This window comes from Brachionichthys hirsutus, chromosome 17 (genome assembly GCF_040956055.1).
Source record: "Brachionichthys hirsutus isolate HB-005 chromosome 17, CSIRO-AGI_Bhir_v1, whole genome shotgun sequence".
In the NCBI taxonomy this organism is placed as follows: Eukaryota; Metazoa; Chordata; class Actinopteri; order Lophiiformes; family Brachionichthyidae; genus Brachionichthys; species Brachionichthys hirsutus.
The window spans coordinates 12,669-30,411 of record NC_090913.1 but is presented as its reverse complement, the minus strand read 5'-3'; the positions used below and the strand labels follow the sequence as shown (position 1 = coordinate 30,411).

Here is a 17,743-nt window from a genome sequence, read left to right as displayed (position 1 = left end):
CACGACCTTATGCGCACCTGCTGATTCGCCGCAGTCTCATTAACAGCTGATTTTTCGGTATTTCAAACATACAAAGGGCGCGCGGCTCAAAAGGCGCCGGCATGATAGGTGCGCAAAATAAAGCAGGAGCAAAACTGAGCTTGGTACTCACATCTTTAATCGTCATCAATCAAACAAGCATACTAGTGCGCGTTTTAAGAAATAGAGCCGGAGCAAAACAGAGTCATTAATCAAACCCATCAAAGTCCTCATCCTCTGTTTCTGTAGTGAACAGCAGCGCTAGATCTCCGTCAAACATGCCGGCCTCTTTCTTCATTGCCAGTCACTTTCCGTGCGGCGGCGTCGGCGCCTCGGAAATGATGCGAACAACAATGCTAGCAGACAGTTAGCCGAAGCAGCTACAATCCAGTCAAACTGTGGCGCTGCACTGCCTTCCACTCTGAGTGGAACTGTGGTCTCCTTCTGTTGTCCAGCGCTCCCACGCAGCCCACAGTTTAACGTTGAACGGCTGGAGTTCTTTGGTTAATCCACCGGGGATGACAATGTTAAGCTAGCTTGCTAGTTAGCCCGTTAGCGCGTTAGCTTGCTTCACTCCGGTCTAGACCGTATCGGTGAGATCGGCCCGCACGGAGTCGCAGATCTCAGGAGCTGAGTTGCTGCAAGTCGTCTTCTTGCTTCCTCCTCTTCCTCCATTGATTCATTAATGCTGGATTCTCTCTCCGCTGCCCTATTCCCGTGTTCTGCTGCGGGACCGGCAGCCACTTCCGTCAACACGCCATAATAGTTTACTGTGGTGGAGCGCGTCGCGTATCACTCCGCCAGGCGCCTGACTGAGTCCGCCTTACAACAACAAATAGGCCGCGCGGACCAATGGACGCGCTGCACATTTTGAAAAAAATCTAAGACTTTTAGGTGCGTCCTATGGGTGTGAAAATACGGTATATATATATTGTTTCTTAAGAGAGAGAATTTAGTTTTTGATTTGACTATGTTATGATGTGTGCCTTAAGCCGTGGGCCTTCTAACGATTTTATTATGTTCGCATAATGACAATAAAGTATCTTGAATCTTGAATCTTGGTGGCTCAAATCGAGGACCTGGGCAACCAGCTCAGGGATCAATCCGGGGAGGACCGGCAGACACCGGATACCATCTTGGCCAGCAGGTAGAACTGTATCGGCAGATCTCCGGGCTGAGTACTGGCTTGGAGGGGCCGAAGTCTTGCCCTGGCACACGAAACGAATAACTGAGGACCAGTTGTATATTTGGATTAAGCTAAAGTTTCATTTCGGCTCCGAGAGAGTTCTGTACGACGCCAGGTCCTATCTGTCTATGAAAACAATCCAAGGACATGTCTCTCTGACTTTACACACACACACACACACCCCTCATTGGCTCATCTGCTCTGGAAACCTTCCTACTGCGTTCCCCCCTCCTCCCCGAAGGACAATTCTCTGGACTTGCCTGGTTCCTAATTTTCATTGAAAACATTCCTGCGCGTTACCTGTGCAATGTGTCGTTCCTTTCACCTGTGTGTTCTCCTGTGTACCTGCTGCTTTCTGCACCTTCTCCAAGAAGAGTTGTTGGCAGCGCGCTTTATTTGCTGCAGCCGATGCTCACTCATTGAATCTTGTTTCAATGTTGCACTGTACTTGTACTGTGTCGACACTGACAATAAAAGTTTTCCATTTCCAGATGACAACAGGATGTTGTTAGAGCCAGGTTTCACAAAGGTGTGGTCAACAGAACAACCATCAGTGTTAAAGACAAGGAGACAAATAACATGGAGGAAGGCTGCAGGGAGGGGAGAAGGTCCAGGAGAACCAGGGCTGACTACCCGAGTTCCATGAAGACATTCCCACAACAGAATCGAAGACAAATCACCCGTCCACCAGTCCACTTTGGATCCGACCTGAGTTCCATGAAGACATCCCCACAACAGGATCAAAGACAAGTCAGCCGTCCACCAGTCCACTTTGGACACTACCTGAGTTCCATGAAGACATTCCCACAACAGGATCGAAGACGAGTCACCCGTCTACTTTGGACGCTAGCTGAGTTCCATGAAGACATTCCCACAGCAGGATTGAAGACGAGTAACCCGTCCACTTTGGATACCACCCGAGTTCCATGAAGACATTCCCACAACAGGATTGAAGACGAGTCACCCATCCACCCGTCTACTTTGGACGCTACCTGAGTTCCATTCAGACATTCCCACAACAGAATCGAAGACGAGTCACCCGTCCACTTTGGACGCTACCTGAGTTACATGAAGACATTCCCACCAGAGGATTGAAGACGAGTCACCCGTTTACTTTGGACGCTAGCTGAGTTCCATGAAGACATTACCACAACAGGATTGAAGACGAGTCACCCGTCCACCCGTTTACTTTGGACGCTACCTGAGTTCCATGAAGACATTCCCACAACAGGATCGAAGACAAGTCACCCGTCCACCCGTTTACTTTGGACACTACCTGAGTTCCATGAAGACATTCCCACCACAGGTTTGAAGACGAGTCACCCATTTACTTTGGACGCTAGCTGAGTTCCATGAAGACATTCCCACAACAGGATCAAAGACAAGTCAGCCGTCCACCAGTCCACTTTGGACACTACCTGAGTTCCATGAAGACATTCCCACAACAGGATCGAAGATGAGTCACCCGTCCGCCCGTTTACTTTGGACGCTACCTGAGTTCCATGAAGACATTCCCACCACAGGATTGAAGCCGAGTCAGCCGTCCACCCGTTTACTTTGGACGCTACCTGAGTTCCATGAAGACATTCCCACAGCAGGATTGGAGACGAGTCACCCGTCCACTTTGGATGCTACCCGAGTTCCATGAAGACATTCCCACAACAGAATCGAAGACGAGTCACCCACCCATCCGTCTACTTTGGACGCTACCTGAGTTCCATTCAGACATTCCCACAACAGGATCGAAGACAAGTCAACGTCCACCAGTCCACTTTGGACGCTACCCGAGTTCCATGAAGACATTCCCACCACAGGATCGAAGACGAGTCACCCTTTCACCCGTTTACTTTGGACGCTACCTGAGTTCCATGAAGACATTCCCACCACAGTACCGAGGACGAGTCCCCCGTCCGCCCATTTACTTTGGACAAGACCTGAGTTCCATGAAGACATGAGCACCACAGTATCGAGGACGAGTCCCCCGTCCACCCGTTTACTTTAGACGCTACTTGAGTTCCATGAAGACATTCCCACAACAGGATCGAGGACGAGTCCCCCGTCCGCCCATTTACTTTGGACACTACCTGAGTTCCATTCAGACAGTCCCACAACAGGATCGAAGACAAGTCAGCCGTCCACCAGTCCACTTTGGACGCTACCTGAGTTCCATGAAGACATTCCCACAACAGGATCGAAGACGAGTCACCCGTCCACCCGTTTACTTTGGACACTACCTGAGTTCCATGAAGACATTCCCACCACAGGTTTGAAGACGAGTCACCCATTTACTTTGGACGCTAGCTGAGTTCCATGAAGACATTCCCACAACAGGATCAAAGACAAGTCAGCCGTCCACCAGTCCACTTTGGACACTACCTGAGTTCCATGAAGACATTCCCACAACAGGATCGAAGATGAGTCACCCGTCCGCCCGTTTACTTTGGACGCTACCTGAGTTCCATGAAGACATTCCCACCACAGGATTGAAGCCGAGTCAGCCGTCCACCCGTTTACTTTGGACGCTACCTGAGTTCCATGAAGACATTCCCACAGCAGGATTGGAGACGAGTCACCCGTCCACTTTGGATGCTACCCGAGTTCCATGAAGACATTCCCACAACAGAATCGAAGACGAGTCACCCACCCATCCGTCTACTTTGGACGCTACCTGAGTTCCATTCAGACATTCCCACAACAGGATCGAAGACAAGTCAACGTCCACCAGTCCACTTTGGACGCTACCCGAGTTCCATGAAGACATTCCCACCACAGGATCGAAGACGAGTCACCCTTCCACCCGTTTACTTTGGACGCTACCTGAGTTCCATGAAGACATTCCCACCACAGTACCGAGGACGAGTCCCCCGTCCGCCCATTTACTTTGGACAAGACCTGAGTTCCATGAAGACATGAGCACCACAGTATCGAGGACGAGTCCCCCGTCCACCCGTTTACTTTAGACGCTACTTGAGTTCCATGAAGACATTCCCACAACAGGATCGAGGACGAGTCCCCCGTCCGCCCATTTACTTTGGACACTACCTGAGTTCCATTCAGACAGTCCCACAACAGGATCGAAGACAAGTCAGCCGTCCACCAGTCCACTTTGGACGCTACCTGAGTTCCATGAAGACATTCCCACAACAGGATCGAAGACGAGTCACCCGTCCACCCGTTTACTTTGGACACTACCTGAGTTCCATGAAGACATTCCCACCACAGGTTTGAAGACGAGTCACCCATTTACTTTGGACGCTAGCTGAGTTCCATGAAGACATTCTCACAACAGGATCGAAGATGAGTCACCCGTCCGCCCGTTTACTTTGGACGCTACCTGAGTTCCATGAAGACATTCCCACCACAGGATTGAAGCCGAGTCAGCCGTCCACCCGTTTACTTTGGACGCTACCTGAGTTCCATGAAGACATTCCCACAGCAGGATTGGAGACGAGTCACCCGTCCACTTTGGATGCTACCCGAGTTCCATGAAGACATTCCCACAACAGAATCGAAGACGAGTCACCCACCCATCCGTCTACTTTGGACGCTACCTGAGTTCCATTCAGACATTCCCACAACAGGATCGAAGACAAGTCAACGTCCACCAGTCCACTTTGGACGCTACCTGAGTTACATGAAGACATTCCCACCACAGGATTGAAGACGAGTCACCCGTTTACTTTGGACGCTACCTGAGTTCCATGCAGACATTCCCACCACAGGATCGAAGACGAGTCACCTGTCCACTTTGGACGCTATCTGAGTTCCATGAAGACATTCCCACCACAGGATTGAGGACGAGTCCCCCGTACACTTTGGACACTACCTGAGTTCCATGAAGACATTCCCACAACAGAATCAAAGACGAGTCAGCCGTCCACCAGTTCACTTTGGACCCTACCCGAGTTCCTTGAAGACATTCCCACCAGAGTACCAAGGACGAGTCACCCACCCACCCGTCTACTTTGGACGCTACCTGAGTTCCATTCAGACATTCCCACAACAGGATCGAAGACAAGTCAGCCGTCCACCAGTCCACTTTGGACGCTACTTGAGTTCCATGAAGACATTCCCACCACAGGATTGAAGACGAGTCCCCCGTTTACTTTGGACGCTAGCTGAGTTCCATGAAGACATTCCCACCACAGGATTGAAGACGAGTCAGCCGTCCACCCGTTTACATTGGACGCTACCTGAGTTTCATGAAGACATTCCCACCACAGGTTTGAAGACGAGTCACCCATTTACTTTGGACGCTAGCTGAGTTCCATGAAGACATTCTCACAACAGGATCAAAGACAAGTCAGCCGTCCACCAGTCCACTTTGGACACTACCTGAGTTCCATGAAGACATTCCCACAACAGGATCGAAGATGAGTCACCCGTCCGCCCGTTTACTTTGGACACTACCTGAGTTCCATGAAGACATTCCCACCACAGGATTGAAGCCGAGTCAGCCGTCCACCCGTTTACTTTGGACGCTACCTGAGTTCCATGAAGACATTCCCACAGCAGGATTGGAGACGAGTCACCCGTCCACTTTGGATGCTACCCGAGTTCCATGAAGACATTCCCACAACAGAATCAAAGACGAGTCACCCACCCATCCGTCTACTTTGGACGCTACCTGAGTTCCATTCAGACATTCCCACAACAGGATCGAAGACAAGTCAACGTCCACCAGTCCACTTTGGACGCTACCTGAGTTACATGAAGACATTCCCACCACAGGATTGAAGACGCGTCACCCGTTTACTTTGGACGCTACCTGAGTTCCATGCAGACATTCCCACCACAGGATCGAAGACGAGTCACCTGTCCACTTTGGACGCTATCTGAGTTCCATGAAGACATTCCCACCACAGGATCGAGGACAAGTCCCCCGTCCACTTTGGACACTACCTGAGTTCCATGAAGACATTCCCACAACAGAATCAAAGACGAGTCAGCCGTCCACCAGTTCACTTTGGACCCTACCCGAGTTCCTTGAAGACATTCCCACCAGAGTACCAAGGACGAGTCACCCACCCACCCGTCTACTTTGGACGCTACCTGAGTTCCATTCAGACATTCCCACAACAGGATCGAAGACAAGTCAGCCGTCCACCAGTCCACTTTGGACGCTACTTGAGTTCCATGAAGACATTCCCACCACAGGATTGAAGACGAGTCCCCCGTTTACTTTGGACGCTAGCTGAGTTCCATGAAGACATTCCCACCACAGGATTGAAGACGAGTCAGCCGTCCACCCGTTTACATTGGACGCTACCTGAGTTTCATGAAGACATTCCCACAACAGGATGGAGCCGAGGACAGATTAGTCCAGAACCTGAGCAGCCTGCTGGCCACTCCAAGATAATGCGGTGTTTCTGGGTTGTGTTGTTGTGTGCGGAAGTCACTGTCTCTGTGTGTGTGTCTGTGTGTGTGTGTCCACACATGTACTACACACCCAGACTTGAAAGCAACTTTCAGCAGAACGGAAGTGACGGCGGAATGATTTCAGCCTACAACAGACAGATCTCTCAGCTGAGATCCGGTGTTAATCCAGAACGCAGGTCAGATTCCTGCCTTCCTGTTCGTGCCCCCATCCCTCCTGAACCAGACCCCCCCCCCCCCGACACATTACTGTTGAGCATACAGACAGAACCTGGTTTTACAAAGGCCTGCTATCACTGCGAGGCTGGTTCCTTGGCCACACCAGCGTTGGTGGCTTCAGAACCGGTTGGGGAAACTACTGCCCAGCAGCTGCATGAGCTCGGGGGGGGGGGGGGGGGTCCACACCAGAATGCGGTTATTCATTTACCTAATTTACCTACACTCAGCGTGAACTGTGCACAACTCACGCACAACACTCCTTAGAATACAACAAATAAGTTCACATGCAAACATTTTTGTTACCCCCCCTTCAACAGCTGCTGCCCCTCAGAGTAGCAAGCAGAGCAACAAAAGTGTGATTGCTCTGTTGTTAGCAGGAGCTAACGTAGCCTTAGCTCGGATCAATGCAGAGCGCTGCGTCAGGAACGGCGTCCGCCATAAATCAAGTGTGAATAAGAAAGTCATATCGGATCGGTTGAGGCCCGGGTTGTTAACCGCGTTGTTAACCCCCGGATTACTGTGAGACGAAGAAGAGGAGGAAGACGAGTGCATCAGCAGCGAGAGAAGAGGGAATGGTGAGTTAGAGGAGAAGGAGAAGTTCTTACGCTCCACAGGTAGGAGGTGAGTTAGAGGAGAAGGAGAAGTTCTGGAGTGACTTAGATGAAGTGGTTCAGAGCATCTCTAGCAGAGAGAGAGTCGTGATTGGAGCAGACCTCAATGGGCGTGTTGGTGAAGCAAATAGAGGAGATGAAGAAGTGATGGGCAAGTTTGGTATTCACGACAGGAACCTAGAAGGACAGATGGTTGTGGAACCAGGAAGTGCAGTAGTATATACAGGAACAGAAGTTAGCTTAGAAGAAGTGGGACATTGAGAGGACAGAAGAGAGTAAACAGGAGTACAGGGAGATGAGACGCACGGTTGAGGTGGCAAAGGTCAAACAGAGGTCATATGATGACCTGTATGCAGGTTAGATAGTAAAGAAGGACAAAAGGATCTGTCCAGGCTGGCAGGACAAAGACAGACAGGACAACAGCAGTGAAGTGTGCAGTAGGAGTAACAGGGGAGTTTAGTGTGGAGGTGGGATGCACCAGGGATCAGCTCTGAGCCCCTTTTTGTTTACCATGGTGATGGATAGACTAACAGATGAGGTGAGACAGGAAGCTCCTTGGAATATGACCAGGTGTCTGGTGTTGAGTGTCCAGGAGAGGTCAGAGGAGATGTGGATGCCCAGGAAGAACATTCAATTCCTTGGCATCCACATCTCCTCTGACCTCTCTTGGACACTCAACACCAGACACCTGGTGAAGAAGGCCCAGCAACGGCTCTTCTTCCTCAGGAAGCTGAAGCGGGCTGGACTCTCCTCTGTACTGCTTGCAAACTTCTACCGGGCCACAATAGAGAGCATCCTGTGTCTCAATGCGACCGTGTGGTACGGCAGCTGCACGGCGCAGGACAGGAAGGACCTATCCCGGGTGGTGAGGACAGTTCAGGGGATTGTGGGTCACCGTCTGCCTGATTTTGACTCTGTTTACACCTCCAGAGTCCAGAGGAGGGCCAGACGCATCTCCACAGACCCCACCCACCCGGGCCACAGACTGTTTGTCCCGCCCACAGACCCCACCCACCCGGGCCACAGACTGTTTGTCCCGCCCACAGACCCCACCCACCCGGGCCACAGACTGTTTGTCCCGCCCACAGACCCCACCCACCCGGGCCACAGACTGTTTGTCCCGCCCACAGACCCCACCCACCCGGGCCACAGACTGCTTGTCCCGCCCACAGACCCCACCCACCCGGGCCACAGACTGTTTGTCCCGCCCACAGACCCCACCCACCCGGGCCACAGACTGTTTGTCCCGCCCACAGACCCCACCCACCCGGGCCACAGACTGCTTGTCCCGCCCACAGACCCCACCCACCCGGGCCACAGACTGTTTGTCCCGCCCCCATCAGGGAGGCGGTTCAGGACAATAAGAAGCAGCACTACGAGGCTCAGGAACAGCTTCTTCCCCCGAGCTGTGAAAGCAGTCGTTCCCTTGTAGTGATCTGGGACACTTTATGCCTGCCCTGCTGTGCTGCTGTTGCTATTTTGCACTATTGCCTGTGATTCACACTCTCTTTGTGTATTGTGTGGCGACCACTTAGAATAGGTCTCTCACCGAATTGGTTCATGGGTAATGGGCGTGGTGTTGCGCCCATAATGTTTTGGCGCTCAGTTTGCATTCGGTCTGTCGTTGGCATCTGAACAGTAAAGAGCTAATCCACCTTCGTCTCCGAGTTGTTCCTCATCCTGCCACAATATATATATTGTTTCTTTAAGAGAGAGAATTTAGTTTTTGTTCTTGATTATGTTATGATGAGTGCCTTAAGCCGTGGGCCTTCACACGATTTTATTATGTTCGCATAATGATAATAAAGTATCTTGAATCTTTGCAGATGACATTGTGATCTGCAGGGAGAGCAGGGAGCAGGAAGAGGAGACTCTAGAGAAGTGGAGGTCTGCACTAGAAAAGAGAGGAATGAAGGTGAGCAGGAGTAAAACATAGTACATGTGTGTAAATGAGAAGGTCCCAGGGGGGACAGTGAAGTCACAAGGAATAACGTAAAGAAGGGAGAGGACTTCAGGTACCTCGGGTCAACAGTGCAGAGTGATGGAGAGAATGTAGAAAGGAGGTGAAGAATCATGTGCAGGCAGGCTGGTACGGGTGGAGGAGATGAAGATGCTGAGGTTCTCCTTGGGAGTGACCAGGTTGGACAGGATTAGAAATGAGACAATAAGAGGGACAGTGAAGGTTAGACATTTTGGAGACAAGGTCAGAGAGACCAGACTTCCATGGTTTGGACATTTCCAGAGGAGAGACAGGGACTATATCAGTAGAAGGATGTTGAGGATTGTGGGAGATTTTAACATTCATGTAGATGTCAGTGACGACTGCCTTGCTACTGCCTTCCTCTCATTACTGGACTCAATTGGCTCCTCCCAGAGAGAGAAAGAACCCGCCCACAGCTTTAACCACACCTTGGATCTGGTTCTCATGTATGGTATTGATATTGATCAATTAATTGTATTTCCACTGAACCCTTTTTTATCAGACCACAAGTTCATCACTTTTACGTTTGTATTATTGGACTACGTTCCATCAAACAGAACTGCCTTGACTAGATGTCTGTCTGATGGTGCTATTGCTAAATTCAAAGAAGTGATCCCGTCAGCATTAAACTCTTTATCGAGCCTTAACATTACTGAGGAGTCGTGTGGTAACTTTAGCCCCTCCCACATAGATCATCTTTAGGTGGTGCTGGGGACTTGATGCGCACGACGCTTGACTCCATCGCCCCCTTAAGAATTAAAAAACTAAAACCAAAAAGGAAAGCTCCGTGGTTCAATTCTGAGATTAGATTGTTAAAGCAAACAGCCAGAAGACTGGAGAGAAGGTGGAGCTCCACTAAATTGGAGGAGTCCTGTTTAATCTGGAAAAACAGCCTGAAAATGTACAGGAAGACGCTCCGCAAGGCAAGAGGAGCATATTACTCATCTCTAATAGAAGAGAACAAATCTAATCCAAGGTTTCTCTCTGACACCGTAGCTAGGCTAACACAAAGCTAGAGCAGCATATTACTCATCTCTAATAGAAGAGAACAAATCTAATCCAAGGTTTCTCTTTGACACCGTAGCTAGGCTAACACAAAGCTCGAGCAGCATATTACTCATCTCTAATAGAAGAGAACAAATCTAATCCAAGGTTTCTCTCTGACACCGTAGCTAGGCTAACACAAAGCTAGAGCAGCATATTACTCATCTCTAATAGAAGAGAACAAATCTAATCCAAGGTTTCTCTCTGACACCGTAGCTAGGCTAACACAAAGCTAGAGCAGCATATTACTCATCTCTAATAGAAGAGAACAAATCTAATCCAAGGTTTCTCTCTGACACCGTAGCTAGGCTAACACAAAGCTAGAGCAGCATATTACTCATCTAATAGAAGAGAACAAATCTAATCCAAGGTTTCTCTCTGACACCGTAGCTAGGCTAACACAAAGCTAGAGCAGCATATTACTCATCTCTAATAGAAGAGAACAAATCTAATCCAAGGTTTCTCTTTGACACCGTAGCTAGGCTAACACAAAGCTCGAGCAGCATATTACTCATCTCTAATAGAAGAGAACAAATCTAATCCAAGGTTTCTCTCTGACACCGTAGCTAGGCTAACACAAAGCTAGAGCAGCATATTACTCATCTCTAATAGAAGAGAACAAATCTAATCCAAGGTTTCTCTCTGACACCGTAGCTAGGCTAACACAAAGCTAGAGCAGCATATTACTCATCTCTAATAGAAGAGAACAAATCTAATCCAAGGTTTCTCTCTGACACCGTAGCTAGGCTAACACAAAGCTAGAGCAGCATATTACTCATCTAATAGAAGAGAACAAATCTAATCCAAGGTTTCTCTCTGACACCGTAGCTAGGCTAACACAAAGCTAGAGCAGCATATTACTCATCTAATAGAAGAGAACAAATCTAATCCAAGGTTTCTCTCTGACACCGTAGCTAGGCTAACACAAAGCTAGAGCAGCATATTACTCATCTCTAATAGAAGAGAACAAATCTAATCCAAGGTTTCTCTCTGACACCGTAGCTAGGCTAACACAAAGCTAGAGCAGCATATTACTCATCTAATAGAAGAGAACAAATCTAATCCAAGGTTTCTCTTTGATACCGTAGCTAGGCTAACACAAAGCTCCAGCTCTGTTGACCCTTCTGTTCCGACAGGTCTCAGTAGTGAAGATTTCATGAACTTCTTCAGCACCAAAATCGAATCTATTAGGGACGTCATTCATCAGCGTCTGCCCCCTTGTGGCATTGACCCCTCCCTGAGTGATGGAAGTAGAGATACGACTGTTACTCTTGATAGTTACTTGGATAGCTTCACCCCCATTAACTTGCAGCAAATGAGGGCAGCTATTGCCTCATCTAAACCGTGCTCTTGTCTCTTAGACCCGGTCCCAACTAAGCTACTTAAAGAAGTCTTCCCCTCAATCAGTATTGCTTTGCTAAATATAATTAATCTATCCCTACTCACAGGCTATGTACCCAAGTCTTTTAAAACAGCAGTCATTAAACCGCTTCTCAAAAAACCAACATTAGATCCTGATGTCTCGGCTAACTATCGGCCAATTTCAAACCTTCCATTCCTGTCAAAGCTTCTAGAGAAAGCAGTTTCCAGTCAGCTGTGTGAATTCTTACAAGACAATCAGTTATTTGAGGTTTTTCAGTCGTGTTTCACAGCTCATCATAGCACAGAGACAGCATTAGTTAAAGTCACCAATGACCTTTAATAGCGTCTGATAATGGACTTGTCTCCGTGCTTATTTTATTAGATCTCAGTGCAGCCTTTGACACAATAGATCATCAGATTCTGTTACAGAGGCTGGAACAATCTGTTGGTGTTAGAGGATCTGCATTAAACTGGTTTAGATCATATTTATCCGATAGATTTCAGTTTGTACGTGTTCATGATGAATCTTCTACGTACACTGAAGTTAAATATGGAGTTCCACAGGGTTCAGTGCTTGGACCTATTCTGTTCACGCTGTATATGCCACCCTTAGGTAACATTTTTAAGAAACATAGGGTTAGGGTTAGGGTTAGGGTTAGGGTTAGAGGGTTAGGGTTAGGGTTAGGTTTAGGGGGGGTTTTATCCAACATCCTAAGATGTTGGATGGGCACGGGCACAGGTGATCAATCACTTTCGCTTCAAATCTAGGTATGGGGTAGGAAAGGTTAGGGTTAGGAGAAGGGAAAGGGAAGGGTTAAGTTTAGAAATAGAATTTAGGGTTAAGGTTAGAAAAAAATAATTGGGACAGGTATAGAGGAAAGGAATAGGGAAGGTCAGGGAGGGGGATCTGGGGAACGTCCCATCAGGTTTACATGTTCTCTGTTTTTACAGGTAGGTCCCCTCTCCTCTCCTCTCCCATGGACTTCAACAGGCTGGACCAAGAGAAGACACAACAACAGGTGAGTATCTTCAGTTTGTCAAGATAAATTGTATCTCATATATGTGTTGTCCTGTGTGTCCCGTTTTCCTCCTTTTCGGATCTTCTTTTTGGACTGAGGCAATCTCCCTCCCAATGCTTTTCTCCTCAGGTTCTGATGCCATTTCGGTAGGTCACGGTATCTTTCACATATGGACCCCACATAGAAAATCACACTATTCTGATATTTGTCTGATAAGTGCTTTCTAATGTATGAATAAGTATTTCGGACATATCTCATAGACAGAGTGCTAATACATTCTCACATATACATCTTAAGTACAAGGGAGAGAGACGTAGAGAGAAGAGAGGTCCTCACGGCAACTGGTTCTGACTGTGGTGATTCCATCTACATAATGATATTAGCCACACTAATAAATAAAAATCAAACACAAACGCAAGCAATTCATAATAACAATCAACTAAGTGCCATAGAGCAAATAAGGGGAAGGGGAAAGTGCTTTGTATAATAAATAAGGGCCCTGTCCCTGTTAAAACCAAAACCATCAAACACAAGCAATTATTAATATTAAGAGTCACTCAATGGAAATAATAAATAAAAATGAGTTGAAAAAATCATGCACAAATTTCACCCCGGAGAGCGAAAAAAAACAAATAAACTCTTTCACTTGATAAAAATAATAAATAAAATTAAGCTGAGAAAATCATGCACAAATTTCACCCCGAAGAGCGAGAAAAAAATATATTAATAAACTCTTAGATGGAATGAGCACAATCTTAAGTGCCATTTTCTTTAAAATCTTTCATTGAAGCCGAGAGGGTCCGTTGTTCTAAGGCGACTAATCCACCTTCTCTCTACTTTCTGTCTCTGGGGTCTGGACCAGTTCGAATTGGATTCCAGGCCCATAATGGACAGGTTTTGGATCCTTTGTATGTCAAAGTGTGAGTATAATAGCGTTACTTTTTGCTTTTTTCTGATTTGATACAGATGTTGTTTCAGTCTGTCTAAAAGCCTGTTTTTTGTTTCCCCTATATAGATTTGATGGCAGCATGAGCACGAAATAGCATAAACAACATTTGTTGTTTGTAAGTTTATTATCTGCCAAATTGGTGCCCCCTGGCCCGAGTGTTGGTTATGGATAAATTTGGATGTTTTGAGAAATTGTTCCTCCCACAAAACTTTCCCCTCCGAGAGAGAGGCGTGGACCAGTATGTCCTTTAGATTTTTATTTCTTCTGTAGGCCGAAATTAGTCTAAATCCCCTCAGGGCCGCATTGTCCTCCTGGGCCTCCCGGAAGTGGGCCCTGAGTTCAGTGCTGAGCCTCACCAGGTCCGGAGAGTAGCTAGCGACCAATGGGACAATGGGTAGCGCCTCTACCCCCACATTGTCCTCCCTCCCGTTTCGGAATAAGTCCCTGACCTGCGACTTGATTTTTCTCAAAAACCTCCTGGCATAGCCTCTCGGTCGCAGCGCTCCGAACAGGGTTCTGGTGGCCGCCTCTACGTCCTCCGGGAAAGTGCAGATCCAGTGGAATCTAATAAGCTGCGACTTGATCAGACCAGCGTATGTGTGCCTGGGATGGAAACTGGTGCGGTGGAGGAGGGCATGCCTGTCCGTGTCCTTAAAGTGGACTCTGGTTGACAGAGATCTGCATCCCCCCTCCCCTGGTGTAAAAAAAACTGTGGTGTCCAAGAAATCTATGCGTTGTTTGTGCGTGTTGTATGTAATGGAGATCGCAGAGTGATGTGTGTCAAGGATGTGAATGAAATCTGTAAAGTCTACCTGTGTGTGTGTCCAAATACCAAAAATGTCGTCTAAATATCTGAGGTATATTAACGGCTTATGTTTGCATTTTACAAACGCCGTCTCCTCCCAGGCACACATATACAGGTCCGCGTACGCCGGGGCAAACTTCTTTCCCATTGCCGTACCGTGAATCTGCAAATAACATTGGTTATTGAACTCAAAATCGTTCCTGGTGAGGCCTAACTCCAACAGATCCAGAACCGCCCCGTCTGGACGTGCGGGGTCCGGGAACCTCTGAAAGGCGCGTCGAACAGCCTGCAGGCCCAGGGTGGTGTCTATGTTGGTATAAAGAGAGTTAATGTCCACAGAAAAAAGGAAGGCCTCGGGGGTGTTGTAATTTTGCTCACCTTGTCTACAAAGTCATACGTGTCTTTGATATAACTTCCGTGCAGATGGGATAACGGATTAATGAAGGAATCCACATACTCTGCCACTCTACAGGACTCTGAACCACAATCGCTGACGATGGGACGACCGCATGGAACCACGCCGGGGATGGACCATTCTTCAGGGGGTTTGTGTATTTTAGGTAGAAGGTAAAACTTACGTGGACGGGGTGGATCTGGACCAGACAGGTACTGAAGTTGTTTAAAAGAAATATGTTTCTCCTGATGGAGTCCAGTGAGTATGGTGTGTATCATGTTTCTGGTCTGGGGTTGAATTGAGTGCGGCAAAACTACATAATGCATTCTATTGTTTAACTGTCTATTGGCTTCAAAGATGTAGTTGTTCTTGTCTTGTAGGACTACTTGGGAGCCCTTGTCTGCCGGTTTGATTATTAGGTTTTTATTACTTTTTAAAGATTTTATTGCTTGCATATGCTCTGCAGATAAGTTCAAATTTGCTCCCTTTGTAAAACGAAATTTAGAAAAGGAGCGAAGATCCTGCTTAATTAAAGTAGAAATGGATGGAGAGGTCCATGCCGGGTTCCAATGAGAGGGCTCCCTGAACGGTTCTATTGTAGAATTGGATTCGTAATTGAAATAATCTAAAGTTTTCAGTCTCCTGTGATATGTATGCAGGTCCCTGCGAAGTTCCATGCGGTCGACCCGAGTGGGAGTGGGGATAAAAGTGAGTCCTCTCTCCAACACCTCTCTCTCCGCTCTAGAAAGCTCGTGGGAAGAAGACAGGTTCATGACATTACTGAGGGGAGAAGTGGAATACAGTTGTTCTCCCCCTACATGTTTAACTCATCCAGCCAGCCACGAAATATGATTTCTGCCGTCTCCGGAGTCCAATGTACTGGATCTAGGGGGAGCGTGCGGAAACAGAGTGGATTAATATCCAATAAATATTTACATTTATCCATGATTTTATTATTTAGTGTGCACAAGAGGGCTTGTTGTGTCTGATTTAGACGATCCGAGAAATTGATTAGTGGTACGTACACTGTTGCATTGGGAAATGCCCGGGTGCAGGTACAAAGAAGTTGTTGTAGCTGTTTCCAGCTGGTCAATGGTTTCTGTTGGGAGAGGCAGTTATTTAGCCCTGCGGCCAAAATAACATTTTCTGTGCTGGGATTCGGCTCCAATTTCCCAATAACGCCATTCAGGTGGTAGAAGGTAGCTCCAGGGAAACTATCTACCTGAATCAACGGATCTACAAAAGAAGGGATCCGAGAGAGATTGGAATCTCCCACTACCACCGTGCGTTTGATTATCTCGATCTCCCAATCGTGAATTTTCCTTATTGTACTCTGATGTCTATGGGGTTCTTGGCGTACGGACATGTCCGGTTCTGTGGGCAGGTTGAGGTTTATAATTTTTGTGGAGGACTCAGATGGATGGACAGTAAGATAATCATCTTTTACTGTGTGTTCCGTCATCACTTTGTGTCCATTCCCACCTGCCCTTTCAGAAGCCGGTTCTGCCATTGCCTGGGGCACGGGTTCCTCGATGTCTGAGGAGGAAAAAATAGAGATGATATTACTGCACTGGACTGCTACATTAGAAAGGATGGTCCCAGTGATCCGTTGAGGACTACATTGGGTCTTATTCCGCTCTGTTGTCTCAGTTTCCGGGGAGACTATGATGTTATTTGTCTCTGCAGCGTTGTTTTCTATTATTGCCCGTACCACCTGCTCCTTTCTGAAAGGCAGTGGCAAAATGGGTGTCGACTTATCGCCATCTTGTGGAGGAACCCTCTTACTGCATCTTTGTCTGGGAATTCTCTGGGGGAGGCCGAGGCCTCCATCTACAGTAAGTGGCTCGATGTTGTTTTTGCCTCTGTTGTTGGCCCCAGAAGTTACCTGCGCATATGTTAGCGCTCTGGTAGGTGGCAAAGCTCTGGATAGGGATGGGAATGCCAGAGGATCCAAACCAACAGTGAATGGAGGTGGTTGGCCAGATGGAATGGTGGGAGGAGGGCTTCTTAGCATCCGATCCAACGTCTGGACGGAGGAGTTGGTCAACTTGTGCCTATATCTAGTTCTGCCCCAGGATACCGCCTTCTCAAATGCCTCTTTATTAAATACAGGAAGCGTTTGTAATCCTGTGGCTATTGTGTTGTCATAATGACCATGCAGGATTCGTATATTGGCGTAGATCCAATCTGCCGTATTCTGCTTAACTTTATTTAACGTTTCTTCCGTTGGGGAAGACGGCTTAATAAAAGTTGTAAGTTTGTTCACCTGCTTAACATTCCTGGAGGGCAGGATCCAGTGACAGTAGTGCGCTCCAGGATTTCAGAGTGATGAACCGCTTGTAATAACTTAAAATACGTCTTCGTCAGGGGCAGATCAAAGCATGATGCATGTTTAAGAGGAGGCCCGTTAATACACTCACCGATGTAATTGTCCCGTTTCAGGGTACCAAATCTGTGCCCCGACATTGTCATAAATGGCTGGCTGGCTGGCTGGATGAGGAAAAAGAGGGGGGGGGGGGAATTTTGGGGGATCAAGTTTGAAAATGGTGACAAGGTTCCACCATATATGAGGTGAATAACAGTGAAGAGGGGGAAGGGGGAGGGAAAAGAATAAATACACACAAAAAAGAAAAAGGAAGTTATGATCTTAAACCAGTACTAAAGATGCACTGAAGATGTACTAAAGATGCACTAAAGATGTACTAAAGATGTACTAAAGATGTACTAAAGATGCACTAAAGATGTACTAAAGATGTACTAAAGATGCACTAAAGATGTA

The 17,743-nt window shown here is 47.5% G+C and overlaps 1 protein-coding gene across 1 annotated transcript in view; it reads right to left on the bottom strand.

The window, feature by feature from the left end:
• The window catches only part of LOC137906623 (E3 ubiquitin-protein ligase RNF38-like), a 35,509-nt gene extending 18,079 nt beyond the window's left edge, over window positions 1-17,430 (bottom strand). Inside the window, 1 exon segment of the mRNA XM_068750911.1 lies at window positions 17,385-17,430. Coding sequence (XP_068607012.1) covers window positions 17,385-17,430 — 46 coding nt within the window.
• Between the last annotated feature and the right edge of the window lie 313 nt (window positions 17,431-17,743).